General features: G+C 43.4%; 1 protein-coding gene across 1 annotated transcript in view; it reads left to right on the forward strand.

Annotated features, from left to right (window-relative positions):
* Nucleotides 1-4,861: 4,861 nt before the first annotated feature.
* Nucleotides 4,862-18,858, forward strand: part of LOC115359332 (NACHT, LRR and PYD domains-containing protein 14-like) — a gene marked incomplete at its 3' end in the record, with an annotated part of 845,616 nt that continues 831,619 nt past the window's right edge. Inside the window, exons 1-4 of the mRNA XM_030051738.1 lie at nt 4,862-4,905; nt 5,141-5,254; nt 8,465-8,578; nt 10,971-11,084. Of these exons, the coding sequence (XP_029907598.1) occupies nt 5,187-5,254; nt 8,465-8,578; nt 10,971-11,084 (296 nt within the window). The remainder of the gene's footprint in view (nt 4,906-5,140; nt 5,255-8,464; nt 8,579-10,970; nt 11,085-18,858) is intronic.

Raw genomic sequence — 18,858 nt, forward strand, 5'->3', positions numbered from 1 at the left:
CGAATATTTTGTTTGAACAGCCTGTCGGACAATCAGCAAACACCCTAAGCTCAGCCTCTCAGCAACTGCTTTGTTTCTGATAATAGTCGCTACACATACGGCCAGGCTTTATTTTTAGTTTGGGGGTGTATGACAAGATATATCAGTTTCACCACTTTTGCAGTAAAATATTTTTATCCAAGAATCCATTTAATGCATGGGAGACCTTAGAGATGAGGAAAAACAGTGTTGGGTTTGGTTCTACCTCCAGTAGGGGTATCTTGAAAACTAAAGCACTTTTTGGTTGTTTGCCACAGCACTATAGTGGGTCACAAGCCAGTGCAAGGCCGAGAGCCAGAGAGCATTCTGCCAAAAACAAAAGCTAAGAGGATAGACACTATTCTGATTGGTGATTTTATAACGAGGCAGGTGGAAATGGCCAGGACTGAAAATCTAACTGTGAATAACACATCAGTCAGAGAGGTGGCAGCTATGCTACCTGACATCATGTCTACACGGCCACATATTAAGAAGATTGTTATTCATGCTGGCTCATTTGACATTCTCAAGAATAAATCTGGGTCTGAGACCTGTCCCAACACTCGGCAGAGGTTGCGAGTCCTTCAGCAGACTCCTTGACTTAAGCACATAGCTGTCATCAGCCTGTCTCGAGCAACAGGTTGGATTTATTGACAATTTTAATATTTTTTGGAACATAAAAAGCCACCGGATTGCCCCCGGTGTGCGCGTCATCACGTTGAAATACGACAACAGGCATGGCCCGGCGTCATCATAAATCAATATAGTTCAAATACATTCATCATGTCTTCCTTTAACCCTTATATGTTATTCGTTTTTTTTGTTACACAGGGAGTCCTGCTGGGTCTGGTAGACCCATTGCATTTTGGGGCTTTTAATTCAACATAATCAAACCTTTTTTTTTTTTGTTAAATTGTTCATATTTCTATTTTTTATATATTCCTTGTTTATAGTGTTTATATTGCTTACTGCTATTTATCATCTGTTTATATTGTATATTTCTTCTAAATTTGCACACTGACCTACAGATATGCACATTTTACACACCTATGCACACGTTTTTTTTTTTTTTTTTTGTTTGTTTGTTTGTTTTTTTGCATTGTTTTTTGCACACTGTTGGACTTAGATCTCTAGTCCATCCATCCATCCATCTTCTGCCGCTTATCCGGGGCCGGGTCGCGGGGGCAGCAGTCTAAGCAGAGATGCCCAGACTTCCCTCTCCCCAGACACTTCCGCCAGCTCCTCGGGAGGAACCCCAAGGCGTTCCAGGGCCAGCCGAGTGACATAGTCCCTCCAGCGTGTCTTCCCCGGGGCCTCCTCCCGGTGTGGCATGCCCGGAGCACCTCCCCAGGGAGGCGTCCAGGGGGCATCCGAAACAGATGCCCGAGCCACCTCAACTGGTTCCTCTCGATGCGGAGGAGCAGCGGCTCTACTCCGAGCTCCTCCCGAGTGACCGAGCTCCTCACCCTATCTCTAAGGGAGCGCCCGGCCACCCTGCGGAGGAAACTCATTTCAGCCGCTTGTATCCGCGATCTTTAATCTTGTAATATGTGGATACTGCTGAAAACTGTGAATTTCCTTCAGGATGAATAAAATATCTATCTATTTATAATACTCACCCATTCACACACTGATGGCAGAAGCTGCCACACAAGGCGCCTAACTGTCCTTCAGGACAGGGTCAGTATCTTGCTCAAGGACACTTCGACACACCCTGGAGGAGCTGGGGATTGGACCAGGAACCCTCTGGTTACCGAACGACCACTCTACCTCCTGAGCCATGGTAATTTTACAGTATATGCCATTGTGTTGTAAAACCTACTATTTTTGCATTTAATTCGTATAAATCCTCACCTATTTAAAAAAAAAAAAAAAAAAAAAAAAAAACGTATGCAGGCTTCCCAAATTCCCAGCCATAGGCTACCTCATATTCATTGTGACAGCCAGTGAACATCCAAAAGTCCTCCAGTAAACACACAGCTTGACTTTTCTTGTAGGCCTATTTTACTAAGGTCTTGCCTTCAGGTGCTTATACCTTAGGCAGAAACACATTCAGCACCAACACACGCTCACTCCAACTAACTCTAACTCTAACTCTAACACCATTTTCCAGAACCGACAGCACAGAGTTCCCATTTTAACTTATTTAACTGATAACTTATTGATTGACTTATTTCACTTAATAACTTAACTTTAAAGGCAGCACAGTAGCCTAACGTTTTCTATTTTCAAATAATTTTTCTACCAAACTGTCTGCCTCAGTCTCCATCATCAACATAGGATTTCATCAACATAGAGAGCTAGGCTACGCTCTCCAAAGTCAAGTTCAGGAATAGCCAGTTAAGCTACATCTTGTCACTCAAAAATGAGGAGTTTGATCAATAAAGAAGTGCTATGATCAAAATAGAATCATAAGCCCACAATCATCAGTAAGATGCTGAAAGATAGTGAGTGGGCTTGAGAAGGGATCATACAGTAATCTCCACTGCTTGACAGAAAATAGGCTACTGTTTAATGCTGTTAAAATAGTTTGTTATTGTTAGCAGAGCATTGTTAATTTACATGTAAGCATGAATATTTAACAGTATTTTACGATCATTATAAAATACAGTAAGATACTGTTATAATTTACAGCAATTCGTTACAAATACGGTTTTATGCTGTTAAATTACAGTGATCTACTGTTATTGTTAAATGACCGATTTTACTGTTAATTTACATGTGAGGGATGAATATTTAACAGTATTTTACAGTTATTATAAAATACAGTAGGATACTGTTGTAAATCCACCGTAAATAAACAGCAATTTGTTACAGTGTTCGCAGCTGCGTGTTGTGCGTGTAGGGAGGGGCGGCCCTGTCCAGAGTCCCAAAGCGCAGGGATGCAGGTGGGAGCTGCTGAATTCTCCCATGAGCCCGATGAGGACGTGAACGCAGCACAAGTGAAAGTGAAAGTTTGGTTGAAGGTTTGGACGAGCCGCGACCAGGAGGCTCATCATCATCATTAATGTTGGACTGTCCCACTGTCATGATGTAGAAGAGCTGCACACGTTCGGACGTCAGGAGAGGATTTCTGTTTATCTTTGACTTCAAGTCCAAGAAGAAAGAAAGAAAGAAAGAAAGAAAGAAACTTCCGCTTCTAGCCTACTGTGAGTCGCAACTTCTGTCCGACGCCATTTTTAAGCTGCATTTTTCACTGTTGAGTTCATCTGTTAGGAATAAAATTAAAAAGTAAAGCAGTGATCATTTTCTTTGTGGTGATGAAAAAAAATCTCATCAGGCGGTAAAAACAAATGTGAGCCAGTTCTATCCGTCAGACAGCACGTTTTTAAAGCCGTTTAATTCCGTTTATTCCACAGGAAATACAGACTGATCTGTATGTATGAAACCCGCCACTGGAAAATGAACAAATGAATAAATTAATTCATGAAAAATGCAAATCTATTAATAGTTTTCAAAGTGAGCAGCCCCCCTGTGTTCGCAGGGCCCTGAACAGGCCTGTGGCTTTTGCTTTTTCCAGCCTGAACAGAAAGCAAAGTGTTTCCTGTTTGTCAGGGTGAGAACAGGCCTCTGGTCCCTCAACACAGAAAAGAGAATAAGGGCCAAACCTGTGGCTCCTTAACAAGAAAGCACCATCTGCTTTGAAGCTTTGATGGAAAGGACTTTGTGTTTCTCTGCTGAGGCTCTGTTCTCTGAGAACAACAACAAGAAAAAGACATGAAGGGAACACGGTGCGCCACCAAAACTACTGAAAGAAACATTTGCAGGTTTCATGACGTCACCAGGATTTGCTGGTGAGCGCAGCGTCTGGAACGCAGCCTCTGGATTGGACAGAAACAGGGAAACATGTCCATGAGCTTTGCTGCATTCACACTCTTTCATTTGTGCATTCCTAAAGTGAATTTGTGCTTCACACATTATTTGTGAATCTGCATTTATTTGTGCAGATCATCAGCGGCTCCCGGCTCCTTTACAGAGACCAAACGCTGCATGCATGAAACTGGTCGCCATGACAACTTCAAATTAAAATGTCAAATTTCACTGTAAGGTTTGGGGCTGGGTGATAGAGACTAAATCAAATATCGTGAAATATTTTGACCAAATACCTCAATATGGTTAATGTAGGGATGACTGCTGTGTAAAATATTCACAAGTCAGCAAAGTGAGTCAGGAGGAGTGAAACATGTGCAACTGTGTGTGTGTGTGTGTATTATTAGCCCTCTGTCACCTGTGTAAATTCACTTTATTACTTTCTGAGACATGAGGAAAAAAATAATGAGCAAATCAGCAAAAAAACAAAAAGAAAAACAAATACAAAAAATAATTAGCAAGATGTTACTGAAAAAAACATAAATGAGATCAGTGTAAAGAATGACCAAAAAATTAATTAAACTTAAAAAATAAAACATACATTTGCAAAATAACCCTTTTGGAATTGAAGTAGAAAAAACAACAAAATATTATTATAACTATACACTTAATATAAAATAGCAACAAAATCACTGTGACGTTTCCAAAAAATATGTTGAAACACACATTATTTATGTGCAGCTGCACTGACTCCATTTAATAAAGTTAAAGCCTGTTGTCCAATAGGAAACTTGGACATCAACCCATATATCATCCCTTTGGTGTGTGTGTGTGTGTGTGTGTGTATGTGTGTGTGTGTGTGTGTGTGTGTGTGTGTGTGTGTGTGTGTGTGTGTGTGTGTGTGTGTGTGTGTGTTTGCACCTCTTAGACTGACTTAAATCAGAAGATGAGTGACTGTGTGGAGGAAGAGGAGGGCAGAGCAGAGTCTGCAGTGTCCAGCTGTCTGTCCATGAAGAGTGACCGGTCTAAAGGACAACCTCCAGACTTCAGTGCTGAACCTGGACCTTCAGACACAAAGTAAGACAGCTGTCAGAGTGCCAAGTAGATGTGACCCCAAAACTGATGCTTCAGATCATGAGCCACATCCTCTCTTTTAGCTGGACCCCCCCTCACAAAAAAAGGCTGAGACCAAATCATGAGCTGCTGGGAGCGACTGGGAAAGCTGGGAGCACCAGTGCTGCCAGTGGAAAAGTTAGTCTGGAGCCCTGATTTACAAGAACTAATAACATGTTTCAAACATTTGTGTTTCCAGAGGTTCCTGCCACAGAGCAGAGTCTGCAGTGTCCAGCTGTCTGTCCATGAAGAGTGACTGGTCTAAAGGACGACCTCCAAACTTCAGTAATGGACCTGGACCTTCACACACAAAGTAAGACAGCTGTCAGACTGTGAGCCTGATGGAATATGATGACATGAGATTATATAGCAGAGCAAGTAGAGAGGAGATCAAGAAAAGAGACTGCAAAGAGAGAAATGACTGCTCCCTGCTCTGCAATCCAGCTGTTCAACCAAAACACATCTGGGTCTGTGCTGTTTTCCACAAACTGTGATGCTGTTTGATGTTTTGCACCAACACACACGAGAACATTTCCACGTGCACCTGCACTCACAAGTTCTTCACACACCTGTGTCTGAAGTTTAGATTCACTGTAAAGATTTACTGATCTGCAAATCCAAATCAGAGTCACTGCAAGACAAACTGCAGGCCTGTATTATAATATTTTCTCATCTTTACCATTTTGGTCTTGGAAGCGTTCTGGTTTCTGCTGGTTCCTCTATCAACAGACTCTGTATATACAGACCTATATAGAGGGGCAGAGAGGTGCAGTGCAACAACAGAAAGGTTGTGTGCACCTAAAACACCTCCAGAAAATATGGCTGTTTGTGTTTTGTGTGGAGAAACGTTGGACTGGTCATCAAAGACACAGAAATGGAAGCGTTTTCTGGCTTCTTTCTGCTTAAGCCTGAAAAGCCGGCCCTCGTCCCGACACGATCACGTGGGCGTCAGACGACAGCTGCTGGGCTCTGAGGCTGGATCACATGTAGCTGGACAGACGGACAAACATGAGCTTCTTCACATCAGTTGTTACAGCGAGCTAACAGGATGTAGAACATTACAGTTTTTTTCAGTCACTTTACCTCCTCTGTCCACTCAGAAACCCTGGTATCAAAACAGTTAATCCATAGGCCTAATGAGAGGCACTCTTCCCAAAATAACACATTATGTTTCAGGGTTTCTGCTACATGTAATTCATCGCGGCGCACCGCCACGGCAAAATAAAAGCCGACACACCTTCGGAATGATTTTTTTTTCTTCCAGATGTTAAAACAATTTTAAAATGATATATATATACATATATATAGGCTATCTAGCCTTTTTTGCACAAATATATTTATTATAATCAGTTTGAAATGATAATTTAAATATCATGAAATGGTACATAACACTGCAGTTAACTTTATTACTTTAATGAACACTGGAGTCATCACCCGCCTGTTTGATTCTCCTGCTGCTGTGCGTTCGCAGAGGGAGAGAAAAGGGCAAGAGAAAGGTACCTAGGCAAGATTAAATTTAATCCAGTTTTTTGTTCAAGCCTGTGAAAACGACCCTAATGTTATCGTTAATGTTAACACTGTAGGGACTAGAATTTCCGCGATCACGAAAAAACATTACAACAACTTCACCGGCACCGTGTAAGTCCAAAAGGCAGAGAAACTTTCCAGGCTACAGCTGCACACTGACATAGATTGTGTAACAAAGCGAAGAGGTGCCACTCGGCTCGCCACTCACCGGCTAACAGCAGCACACTGCCTTAGCTTGTCTATTCAGAGAAGAGGTATCACTTTGGCTCATTCATTGGTAGCTGAATTGTTAGGTCTGTTTGATAAGTAATTTACATTAAAATAATAATAATAATAATAATGTAATATATTTTTAAATAGGGTGGGCGGCGTGGTGGTGGTGGTGGTGGTGGTGGGGGGGGGTCAACGACGCTGAAGCCCTCCCCCACAGTTTCAAAAAATCCTAGAGGAAACCCTGTGTTTGCAAAAGGCTCTTACCATGACAAAACATTTCAAACATGCAGCAAAAGCACATTTTGTCACCGCCCAATACAACTAATCCAGCCACTCACTCACTTCATCCTCAACACCAAAATGCAACACAGCCTTTTCAGTCTGAGCAGGTTCAACCTTACTTTTTTCCTGTGTGTATTGCAGTAATATTTTTTTTTTGACAATTTCCATAGTTACATATTGTAAAGCAAGTAGCAAAAGCCAATATTTCCCTCAAACAACTCAACTTCTGCCCAAATGAGTAGATTCCTTCAGTCGGCTCTACTGTACTGTAACACAGCTGACAGCAGAATACAAAATACAGCTGTCAGTTTGAACAAGGTTCTCCTGTGAGCTGCACATTCAAATGTGAACTTACAGTAAAGAACTGCATCCAAACTCAGAAAGACTTTGAAGAGAAATTTTACTGTATTGATGGCAAAAACTGAAATACTATAAGTCACATACAGTATTACACAGAAAAACTCAAAGGACTTGAAAAAAATACAGAATACAATTTATTGGCCCCTTTTTTGTGGGTGCATCCTGATTGATTGGTGAATGGTGATTGGAGGAAAGGGTAGTGATGCAGGTGCACTAGTGACTTCACAGAGATGCAGGTCATTTCTATCAGCTGTGAGCAGATGTTTTGCTTTTGACTCCCACAGTGAAGTCAGTGGAGTCAGGGCCATGGAAATGACACATGTGAGATGTGTTGTGCAAAAGAGTGTGAAAAATGTGTGAATCCAATGAAAAGGTATGAACACATTTGCAAAAGAAAACTTGACAGTTTCACTATACTGGAAAAAGCGATTGAAAAATTGTAACGTTTAAATCCACTTACCAGAAAAAGAATCCTCAGAGTGTCTGTTGGTTCAGTTTCCTGCCCAGTAAAACTTCATTTCCCCTCCAAACCTTTTTTGAATGATGCAGTTCATCACTCAGGGCTCCAAACTGCAAGCAGAACAGTTGCATATGAGACCATTTTTCCAGAGCGTGAGAGTTCAAATCTCACGTGGCTGCGTCTGTTCACCTGCCGAGGGTTTAAATAGTCCAAAGTGGAGGACACAGAAGTTTATGAAACAGTCTGTTTAGCTGTTAGCTCATTCCCAAAATGAAGCGGTGTGTAGCTGATTATTTTAACCAGCACAATGTGGAGAGAGAGGAGGAGGCCGGTGGGGAGGGAGAGCCGCCGAGACGCTCCGACTGACGCTGATGATGATGAAGACAGTGCAGGCAGGGAGAGAGACACTGTTAGAGAGCAGTGTGTGTTCACTGTTTTCTTGTGAAATCTGTTTGTGGCTCATGGAGAAAGTAGACGTGACCCCAAAACTGATGCTTCAGATCATGAGCCACATCCGCTCTTTTAGCTGGACCCCCCCTCACAAAAAAAGGCTGAGACCAAATCATGAGCTGCTGGGAGCGACTGGGAAAGCTGGGAGCACCAGTGCTGCCAGTGGAAAAGTTAGTCTGGAGCCCCGATTTACAAGAACTAATAACATGTTTCAAACATTTGTGTTTCCAGAGGTTCCTGCCACAGAGCAGAGTCTGCAGTGTCCAGCTGTCTGTCCATGAAGAGTGACTGGTCTAAAGGACGACCTCCAAACTTCAGTAATGGACCTGGACCTTCACACACAAAGTAAGACAGCTGTCAGACTGTGAGCCTGATGGAATATGATGACATGAGATTATCTAGCAGAGCAAGAAGTGAGGAGATCAAGACAAGAGACTGCAAAGAGAGAAATGACTGCTCCCTGCTCTGCAATCCAGCTGTTCAACCAAAACACATCTGGCTCTGTGCTGTTTTCCACAACCTGTGATGCTGTTTGATGTTTTGCACCAAAACACCTGAGAACATTTCCACGTGCACCTGCACTCACAAGTTCTTCACACACCTGAGTCTGCAGTTTAGATTCACTATAAAGATTTACTGATCTGCAAATCCAAATCAGAGTCACTGCAAGACAAACTGCAGGCCTGTATTATAATATTTTCTCATCTTTACCATTTTGGTCTTGGAAGCGTTCTGGTTTCTGCTGGTTCCTCTATCAACAGACTCTGTATGTACAGACCTATATAGAGGGGCAGAGAGGTGCAGTGCAACAACAGAAAGGTCGTGTGCACCTAAAACACCTCCAAAAAATATGGCTGTTTGTGTTTTGTGTGGAGAAACGTTGGACTGGTCATCAAAGACACAGAAATGGAAGCGTTTTCTGGCTTCTTTCTGCTTCAGCCTGAAAAGTCGTCCCTCGTCCCGACACGATCACGTGGTCGTCAGACGACAGCTGCTGGGCTCTGAGGCTGGATCACATGTAGCTGGACAGACGGACAAACATGAGCTTCTTCACATCAGTTGTTACAGCGAGCTAACAGGATGCAGAACATTACAGTTTTTTTCAGTCACTTTACCTCCTCTGTCCACTCAGAAACCCTGGTATCAAAACAGTTAATCCATCGGCCTAATGAGAGGCACTCTTCCCAAAATAACACATTTGGTTTGCAAAAGGCTCTTACCATGACAAAATATTTCAAACATGCAGCAAAACACATTTTGTCAGTGCCCAATACAACTAATCCAGCCTCTCACTCACTTCATCCTCAACACCAAAATGCAACACAGCCTTTTCAGTCTGAGCAGGTTCAACCTTACTTTTTTCCTGTGTGTATTGCAGTAATTTTTTTTTTTTTTGACAATTTCCATAGTTACATATTGTAAAGCAAGTAGCAAAAGCCAATATTTCCCTCAAACAACTCAACTTCTGCCCAAATGAGTAGATTCCTTCAATCAGCTCTACTGTACTGTAACACAGCTGACAGCAGAATACAAAATACAGCTGTCAGTTTGAACAAGGTTCTCCTGTGAGCTGCACATTCAAATGTCAACTTACAGTAAAGAACTGCATCCAAACTCAGAGAGACTTTGAAGTGAAATTTTACTGTATTGATGGCAAAAACTGAAATACTGTAATTCACATACAGTATTACACAGAAAAACTCAAAGGACTTGACAAAAATACAGAATACAATTTATTGGCCCCTTTTTTGTCGGTGCATCCTGATTGATTGGTGAATGGTGATTGGTGGAAAGGGTAGTGATGCAGGTGCACTAGTGACTTCACAGTGATGCAGCTCATTTCTATCAGCTGTGAGCAGATGTTTTGCTTTTGACTCCCACAGTGAAGTCAATGGAGTCAGGGCCATGGAAATGACACATGTGAGAAGTGTTGTGCAAAAGAGTGTGAAAAATGTGTGAATCCAATGAAAAGGTATGAACACATTTGCAAAAGAAAACTTGACAGTTTCACTATACTGGAAAAAGCGATTGAAAAATTGTAACGTTTAAATCCACTTACCAGAAAAAGAATCCTCAGAGTGTCTGTTGGTTCAGTTTCCTGCCCAGTAAAACTTCATTTCCCCTCCAAACCTTTTTTGAATGATGCAGTTCATCACTCAGGGCTCCAAACTGCAAGCAGAACAGTTGCATATGAGACCATTTTTCCAGAGCGTGAGAGTTCAGATCTCATGTGGTTGCGTCTGTTCACCTGCCGAGGGTTTAAATAGTCCAAAGTGGAGGACACAGAAGTTTATGAAACAGTCTGTTTAGCTGTTAGCTCATTCCCAAAATGAAGCGGTGTGTAGCTGATGATTTTAACCAGCACAATGTGGAGAGAGAGGAGGAGGCCGGTGGGGAGGGAGAGCCGCCGAGACGCTCCGACTGACGCTGATGATGAAGACAGTGCAGGCAGGGAGAGAGACACTGTTAGAGTGCAGTGTGTGTTCACTGTTTTCTTGTGAAATCTGTTTGTGGCTCATGGAGAAAGTAGACGTGACCCCAAAACTGATGCTTCAGGTCATGAACCACATCCGCTCTTTTAGCTGGACCCCCCCTCACAAAAAAAGGCTGAGACCAAATCCTGAGCTGCTGGGAGCGACTGGGAAAGCTGGGAGCACCAGTGCTGCCAGTGGAAAAGTTAGTCTGGAGCCCTGATTTACAAGAACTAATAACATGTTTCAAACATTTGTGTTTCCAGAGGTTCCTGCCACAGAGCAGAGTCTGCAGTGTCCAGCTGTCTGTCCATGAGGAGTGACTGGTCTAAAGGACGACCTCCAAACTTCAGTAATGGACCTGGAGCTTCAGACACAAAGTAAGACAGCTGTCAGACTGTGAGCCTGATGGAATATGATGACATGAGATTATATAGCAGAGCAAGTAGAGAGGAGATCAAGAAAAGAGACTGCAAAGAGAGAAATGACTGCTCCCTGCTCTGCAATCCAGCTGTTCAACCAAAACACATCTGGCTCTGTGCTGTTTTCCACAAACTGTGATGCTGTTTGATGTTTTGCACCAAAACACCTGAGAACATTTCCACGTGCACCTGCACTCACAAGTTCTTCACACACCTGTGTCTGAAGTTTAGATTCACACTGACTGACAAATAAATCTGATCCTGTGCTGCTCAGACTGATGTGCATGTACACACACACACACACACACAAGCCCATGATTGAGTTAAAATGTAGATCCTCCTGGTCAGATATTACTGCACTGCCAGTGGAAGTTGCTCAGTCATTTTTTTTACTTGAGTTAAAGTAATCTCTTTTAAAAATACTTAATTATTCAAAAGTACATTTTCATTTCAACATCAAGGTTCAAGGTAAAAACACATGGTTCAACACATTGCTGTATTATTTTCACAATGCATTTAATTGGACTAAATTTGAGGGTTTTTTTGTTTTTTTTGTTTTTTTTTTTTAAACCTTTGGTGTGTGTGTGCAGACTGGGGCCTAAACAGTCTTGGAGCTGCATCAGTTGCTTTGACTGGAAAGCTGAGACTCTTGTGGATTCAATGAGCCACATTTGATTCCTGTGTGATGATGTTGGCCCCCATAGCAGCCATTTCACTGCAGGCAGAGACTTTTGTCCAACTGGACGTCGCTGGAGAAAATGACCTCTAGTGACCTCTAGGAGAATCACAGCCTCATCAGACTTTACACACACAAACTAGAGAGCGAGGCCGTTCAGAGGAGCTCTGCCTCTCCAGACAGACTGACAGGAAGGGACAGTTTGTGACACATTTCCACAACGAGGATAAGAGGATACTTAAGAATCACAATATGTATTGATCGGCTCCCAGGTGTCATGATAGTATCGATCAGGAGATCAGCATATTGTCCAGCCTGAGTGTTGTAATACCTGACTTCTGGTCCTGGAACCAGACAGGAGCACTGGAACCAGCATGAAGACCCACCTGGATGTGGAGGGGATTCAGACATTTGTTATGGGCTCTAGTCGTAGTAGACTGGAGTAGTAACCATGGTGACTAATCTCAGGGTTAAATCAAGGGGGTGTCGTCCTCTTTTGTTTGTTGAAAGCTTGTTGCAGCGAGTTTCCTCCTCACCCAGAAACTGTTCACATGTTTTGCTTTTGTTGTTGGTCAACTTTTCTTTTATGGATTCACAATAAAAATCACAAAAAAACATGAGCTGTCAAGCTCTTGGATTGCTGTATTTGTCATAATCTGCTGCAAAAAGTCAAAGTGGATGTCATGCTGCTTACATGGACATTTCTTCTTCTAAATACTATCTCAGTTGTGTTAATATTAGAATATTGTAGTCCATGTAAATGTAGTCACTGAAGGTGCCATAAGAGACTGCTTATGACAATTGTAATAACCTTGGCTAAATGTCAAGTGTCCCATCGTCATGTTTGTTTGTTTGTTTTTTTACTTTTTTTTATTTTAAAATTTCAGTTAAAATATAATGTTGTCTAAACATAAACAAAGTCCTTTCATCTCCACAGGGACAGGAAGAGGAGTCGAGGTGATGTGAAGGAGCAGCTGTCCTGCTGTGCTTTGTGTCAGGAGCTCCTTAGGGTTCCAGCCTTCACCAGCTGTGGATATTGGTTCTGCAGACGGTGCATCACCTCAGACTGGGACCAGAACAAGACCAGACTGACCAGACAAGACCAGACTGGATCCAGAACAAGACCTGGACTGCAGACACCCAGTCAAACCAGCCCAGTGGACGGCGGTCTGCAGGAGGTTTTAGACGAGCATAAGATCAGTCTGAGGAGGAGATGTGAATTTGTGACAGAAGGAACTGCTGCAGCAGGAACTGGAACCCTCCTCAACAGGATCTACACTGAGCTCTACATCACACAGGGACGGAGGGAAGAGGTTAATACCCAACATGAGGTGCGGCAGCTGGAGACAACATCCAAGATGGAGACCCTCAGTGACACTCCAATCAAGTGCCAGGACATCTTTAAACCCTTACCTGGCCAAGACACACACATCAGAGTAGTTGTGACGCAGGGCGTTGCCGGGATTGGAAAAACCTTCTCAGTGCAGAAGTTCACTCTGGACTGGGCAGAGGGCTCGGAAAACCAACATGTCAGTCTTGTGGTTCTGCTTTCGTTCCGGGAGCTGAACTTGATCAAAGATGAGCGCTACAGTCTTCTCCAGCTGCTCCGTGTTTTCCATCCAACATTACAGACGGTCACAGCAGAGCAGCTCGCCGTCTGTGAAGTCGTGTTCATCTTTGACGGCCTGGATGAAAGCAGGTTTTTATTGGATTTCCAGAACAATGAGGTCATGTCTGATGTCACACAGACATCATCAGTAGACGTGCTGTTGACAAACCTCATCAAGGGGAATCTGCTTCCCTCGGCTCTCCTCTGGATAACTTCCAGACCTGCGGCGGCCAATCAGATCCCTACTACATGTGTCGACAGGGTAACAGAAGTGCGAGGGTTCACTGACCTCCAGAAGGAGGAGTACTTCAGGAGGAGATCCAGTGATGAGGAGCTGTGCAGCAGAATCATCTCACACATCAAGGAGTCCAGGAGCCTCCACATCATGTGCCACATCCCAGTCTTCTGCTGGATCACTGCTACAGTTCTGGAGCACATGTTGACTACAGACCAGAGAGGAGAGCTGCCCAAGAGCCTGACTGACATGTACTCACACTTTCTGCTGGTTCAGACACAGAGGAAGAAGCACAAGTACGATGAGAGACATGACAGGAGTCAGCAGGAGCTGATGGAGACTGACAGGGAAGTTCTTCTGAAGCTGGGCAGGCTGGCGTTTGAACATCTGGAGAAAGACAACCTGATGTTCTACCAAGAAGACCTGGAGGAGTGTGGTCTTGATGTCACAGAGGCCTCGGTGTACTCAGGAGTGTGCACAGAGATCTTCAAAACCGAGTGTGTGCTCTTCCAGAGAAAAGTCTACTGCTTTGTTCATCTGAGCATTCAGGAGTTTCTTGCTGCAGTCTACATCTTCCACTGCTACACCAACAGCAACACAGAGGTACTGGCCAGAGTCATGAGGAGTGAATGTGATGACAAAAAGCCATCGTTGGATATCTTCCTGGAGAGAGTCATGTCTAAAGCCCTGTGGAGCAAAAATGGTCACCTGGACCTCTTTGTCCGTTTCCTTCATGGCCTCTCACTGGAGTCCAACCAGAGGCTCTTAGGAGGCCTGCTGGGTCAGACAGAGAGCGGACCAGAAGACATCCAGAGAGTCATCAACAACCTGAAGATGAACACCTCCAGTGTCTCACCTGACAGAAGCATCAACATCTTCCACTGTTTGATGGAGATGAACGACCTCTCAGTACATCAGGATATCCGAGAGTTCCTGAAGTCAGAGAAGAGATCAGAGAAGGAACTCTCTAAGATCCACTGCTCAGCTCTGGCCTACATGCTGCAGATGTCAGAGGAGGTTCTGGATGAGTTGGACCTGAAGGCGTACAACACATCATATGAGGGACGACGGAGACTGATCCCAGCTGTGAGGAACTGCAGGAAGGCTCGGTTAGTCCTGATGTGAAATCAACATTATACAAACAGTGTAGAGCTGCTTCCATACCTGACACCGTCAGAAATACATTAAAGATATGTAGTTCTCTAAATATTCAGGATAAAGGATTGATTCTGAGAGAAAAAATATACTTCAGGCAGTCCAGGGTAAAAAGGAGGCAACATGATGGTGATGCCCATAGCAGTTCACCCCTACAATACTTCAAAATAAGAGTTTTTGCTGTGTAATTGAACTTGAGCATCAGGTTTCTACTGCTTGGTTTCTTCTGATATTATACATGAAGCACCTTTCAAAAAAATTGTATCCTGTGATACAATTTAATATTACTATAATATAACACTATATAAACACAAGAAAATCACAGACTTGACATTAAATCTGTCATTACAGATTTTCTGGCTGTGGACTCTCAGGGACTCACTGCAAAACCGTGGCCTCGGCTCTGAAGTCCAACCCCCATCTGACAGAGCTGGACCTGAGTGAGAACCAGCTGCTGGATTCAAAAGTGAAGCTGCTGTCTGCTGGACTGGAGAGTCCAAACTGCAGACTGGAGACTCTCAGGTCAGACTGCACTTTTTAATGATGTGTGAACATGTAATATTTGATTTGATTTGATTTATTTGCAGACGGACACCACAAGTTAATGAACAAGCACCATATTTGATTACAAGAGTACAAAAATAGTGTTGTAAACAAGCCAGGTTGTAGCCAAAGGCTAATTTCCACCTGTAGTCCCTGGTAAGATGTTCCCTGAAAGTAAAAAAGTACAAAATCTAAACATGTAATATTCTGTTAGTTGAACAGGAGTTTTACAGGCTTACATCTCAAATTGTTGTCTCTTTGTATTTTCACACAGTCCTTGTGTGTTGAAGTGAAAAATTGTGAACTTCAGTGATGATATTGTACATTAGTTCAACATGCAGGGGTCCAAATGGCCTCCGTCTGTGGGAATCTGATATTTATTGTAGTAATTCCACAGAACGTATAGAGGACACCGTCATCGAGGTCTTGGTCCAACTATGGATTCACAAAGGATTCCAATATTTTCTTTGATGAATCATCAGGGACAAAAATCCCATGTGGGCATATCAGTGCATTCTGGTATCTTTCACAGATTACGCATGATGGTATGGAGTTGGTATGTCCAACTTTTGCCATCCTGATCACATTCCCTCATGGTAACTGTTGTCTTGTAACTGTTCTGAACCTCAACTAAACCTTTAGGACCTCTTGTTTTTCATTGATTATTATTTTGATCATCTTCACACACTTTTTCACAGCTCACTTACTTCCCATGCAAAACTTTGTTTAAACTCTGCAGGCTGACAGACGACCACACCAAATGAACATTTTGTATATTTCAGGATATTTTCTGTCTCTAGTCCCTCAGACTGAGCCAAATGAACACAGTCGACTGTCACTGTGTTTTTGACTGAATATCGTGATATCCATATTAGTGATGGGAATTCTGGCTCTTTTTAGAGAACCGGCTCTTTTGGCTCGGCTCACTAAAAAGAGCCGGCTGTTTTAGCTCCCAAACGGCTCTTCAGATTTTTCTGTTGCTTAAATTAATTTATTACCAACAATAATGTAAAATTATGTGCAAAATGAATTACTAATGTAAAAAAACACATGCATTATGTTTTTTTTAATCTATATGTTTATTATATAAATATGTCTTTATTTATTCACTCTATATAGTGCTACAAAAAATAAATTATAAAATACAAAACAAACTTTTAACTATTTACAGTTGAATTGAGTTGCTGTAGACACTGCAGCAGCAGCAGCAGCAGCAACAGTTGCAGAAAAACACACTGGCACCTTCATTAATATCAGGTTCAGTTGCTTGTGTTTTTTCTTCCCACTGCACTGAGGGTGGACAGTTGTCATGTGCCTGTGCAGGTTGTTTGTGGAGCGGCTCAATAAGAGATTTTTTTTCTTGCAGACTCTACACTCTGCCTTTCTATTGTCATTAAATTTGAAATGGGTCCAGATTGTCACTCATTTTCTTAACTACACTTTTCTTTCTCTCTCCTCTCCCTCCCTCCTGTTCTTCTGTTAATGTGTGCTCTGTGTGTGTGTGTGTGTGTGTGTGTGTGTGTGTGTGACTGGACACAGAGACGGTACCCCACATCTTGACCAATCACATGCGGCTTTTGCAGAAAAAATAACCAATCAGCTCCCGAAAAAAAAAAAAAAAAAAAAAAAAAAAAACGCTCCCAATCAGGAGCCGGCTCCCGTTGTTCACTTCCAAGAGCCGGCTCTTAGAGCCGGTTCGTTCGCGACCGACCCATCACTAATCCATATTGTGAGGATATTGTTAGGATGACTGGTTGGTGCTTTCATCAAAGTGTAAATTAGTGCTGACTACCCGCTGCCACTATCCGCTACCCGCAAATTGCGGATTTAGGAGCTTCTGCTATCCCTAAACGGTATCTTGCGCCCACGCTACCCGCTATCCATTATGCCGACTCCGTGATTTGCACCTGGAGGTGTGTCCGTGGGCATGCTTCATGCACTATCCCTAAAGTTGCTATCTTGCGCACACACTTTAGGGAAACACACTTTCGGCTTTTACAAGAGCGCACCCAGACGCCTTCAATGCACATACACTTGGACACATGTGGACGCGCACATGTGGCTCCACCTCCCAAATAAAAAGCCACCTTGCTTTAGCCTCAGTTGAACCCCTGAGAAAATGGCAGAGATAGTCACTGGTGGTTCTGCCTATGTTGCTGCTCTAGGCGATATTACTGGCTTGTGCCCTTTCATGTTACTCCCCGCCCCCTTGGCACCAGTCGGCCACAGCACCGGGGCAGCATCAGGCGAGCCGGCCGCGGCACCGGCCAGGATCAGGCCGCTCACCTGTCAGATCCGGCAGACCAGACCGGGTGGGCGTGGTACCGGCTGGTGCCGCGGCCAGCTTGCCTGATGCCGACTGATGGTGCCCTGGTGCCGCGGCATGTGCAGGTCAATACGGTAGTCTAGAAAACTCCCCCCAAGTAGATTGCGCCCTGGGCGGTTGCCCACACTGCCCATAGCAAAAACCGTCCCTGGAGACAGTATTAAATCGCGACCTTCCTCTCTCCATCACAGGTTTAGGATTTAGGATTTAGGATAGTGCAGCCTGCCTTTAAAGGCAATGGCACCTAGCACACTGATTGGTGTAATTGGCGTAATGCCCAAAACACGCCTATGCATAATATAGCAGGTAGCGGAGGTGTTTTACGGATAACGGGAGGTGCACAAGATAGCAACTTTTACGGGGGAACGCCTCTTGCGCAATCGTAAATCCCCAAATAACGGGTTTAGGGAGTCTGGCATAAGATAGGGCCCACAGTGCGCTTCTTGAGAGGTTGAGACGAGGCGGAGAAAATAGCGAGAGAGCGACATGAAACTTCTTCCCAAAACAAACGCAGCAGCCCCCGTGTGGGAATGTTCTGGATTCAAAGCAAATGAGAGCGGGCAGCCCAGTCACCTGGACGAGCCGGTGTGCCGCGTTTGTTTTAAAACTCTCCAAATTAAAAGAGGGAATACGAGCAACTTCAGTGCACACCTACAGCACAACCAGCCCGCACAGTTTTCCCAGTCAAGAAAAAAAAAAAAAAAAAAAAGCCAAGACGCAAAGGGAAGTGTAGGAAGTGTTGGAATGTTAGTCTCTATACCTCTCTGCTACTGTTTAATATTTATCTAAGTACTGTTTACAAAGACTTGATCATCCATGTTATTGGTTGTTTTGGTTGTGTGTAGTTTTTGAGTGTTTTTTCTTAATAGAGAAAAAGTCTATATTTAGGCTCCGGGCGGCCTATGCTGCCAGGACACTATTGTATTCCTATGTGTTCTTTCTTCTTTCTTCTTCTTTCTTCTTTCTTCTTCTTCCGAGGAAATCATACTTCCCATTGGTGAAAAATCACCAAACTTTGCACAAAGGTCCAGTCCCATGCCAGATTACCTCAGCTGCAAACTCAAGCCAGTAGTCCTGATGGTGGCGCTATAGCAAGCCTCTAAAGTTCAAAACTTTGAAAATTCATAACAAATCAACCATATGTGCTACAACTTCACAACTTTCATCAAACTGTAGCCCCAATACTGA

This window comes from Myripristis murdjan, chromosome 5 (assembly GCF_902150065.1).
Source record: "Myripristis murdjan chromosome 5, fMyrMur1.1, whole genome shotgun sequence".
Lineage (NCBI taxonomy): Eukaryota > Metazoa > Chordata > Actinopteri > Holocentriformes > Holocentridae > Myripristis > Myripristis murdjan.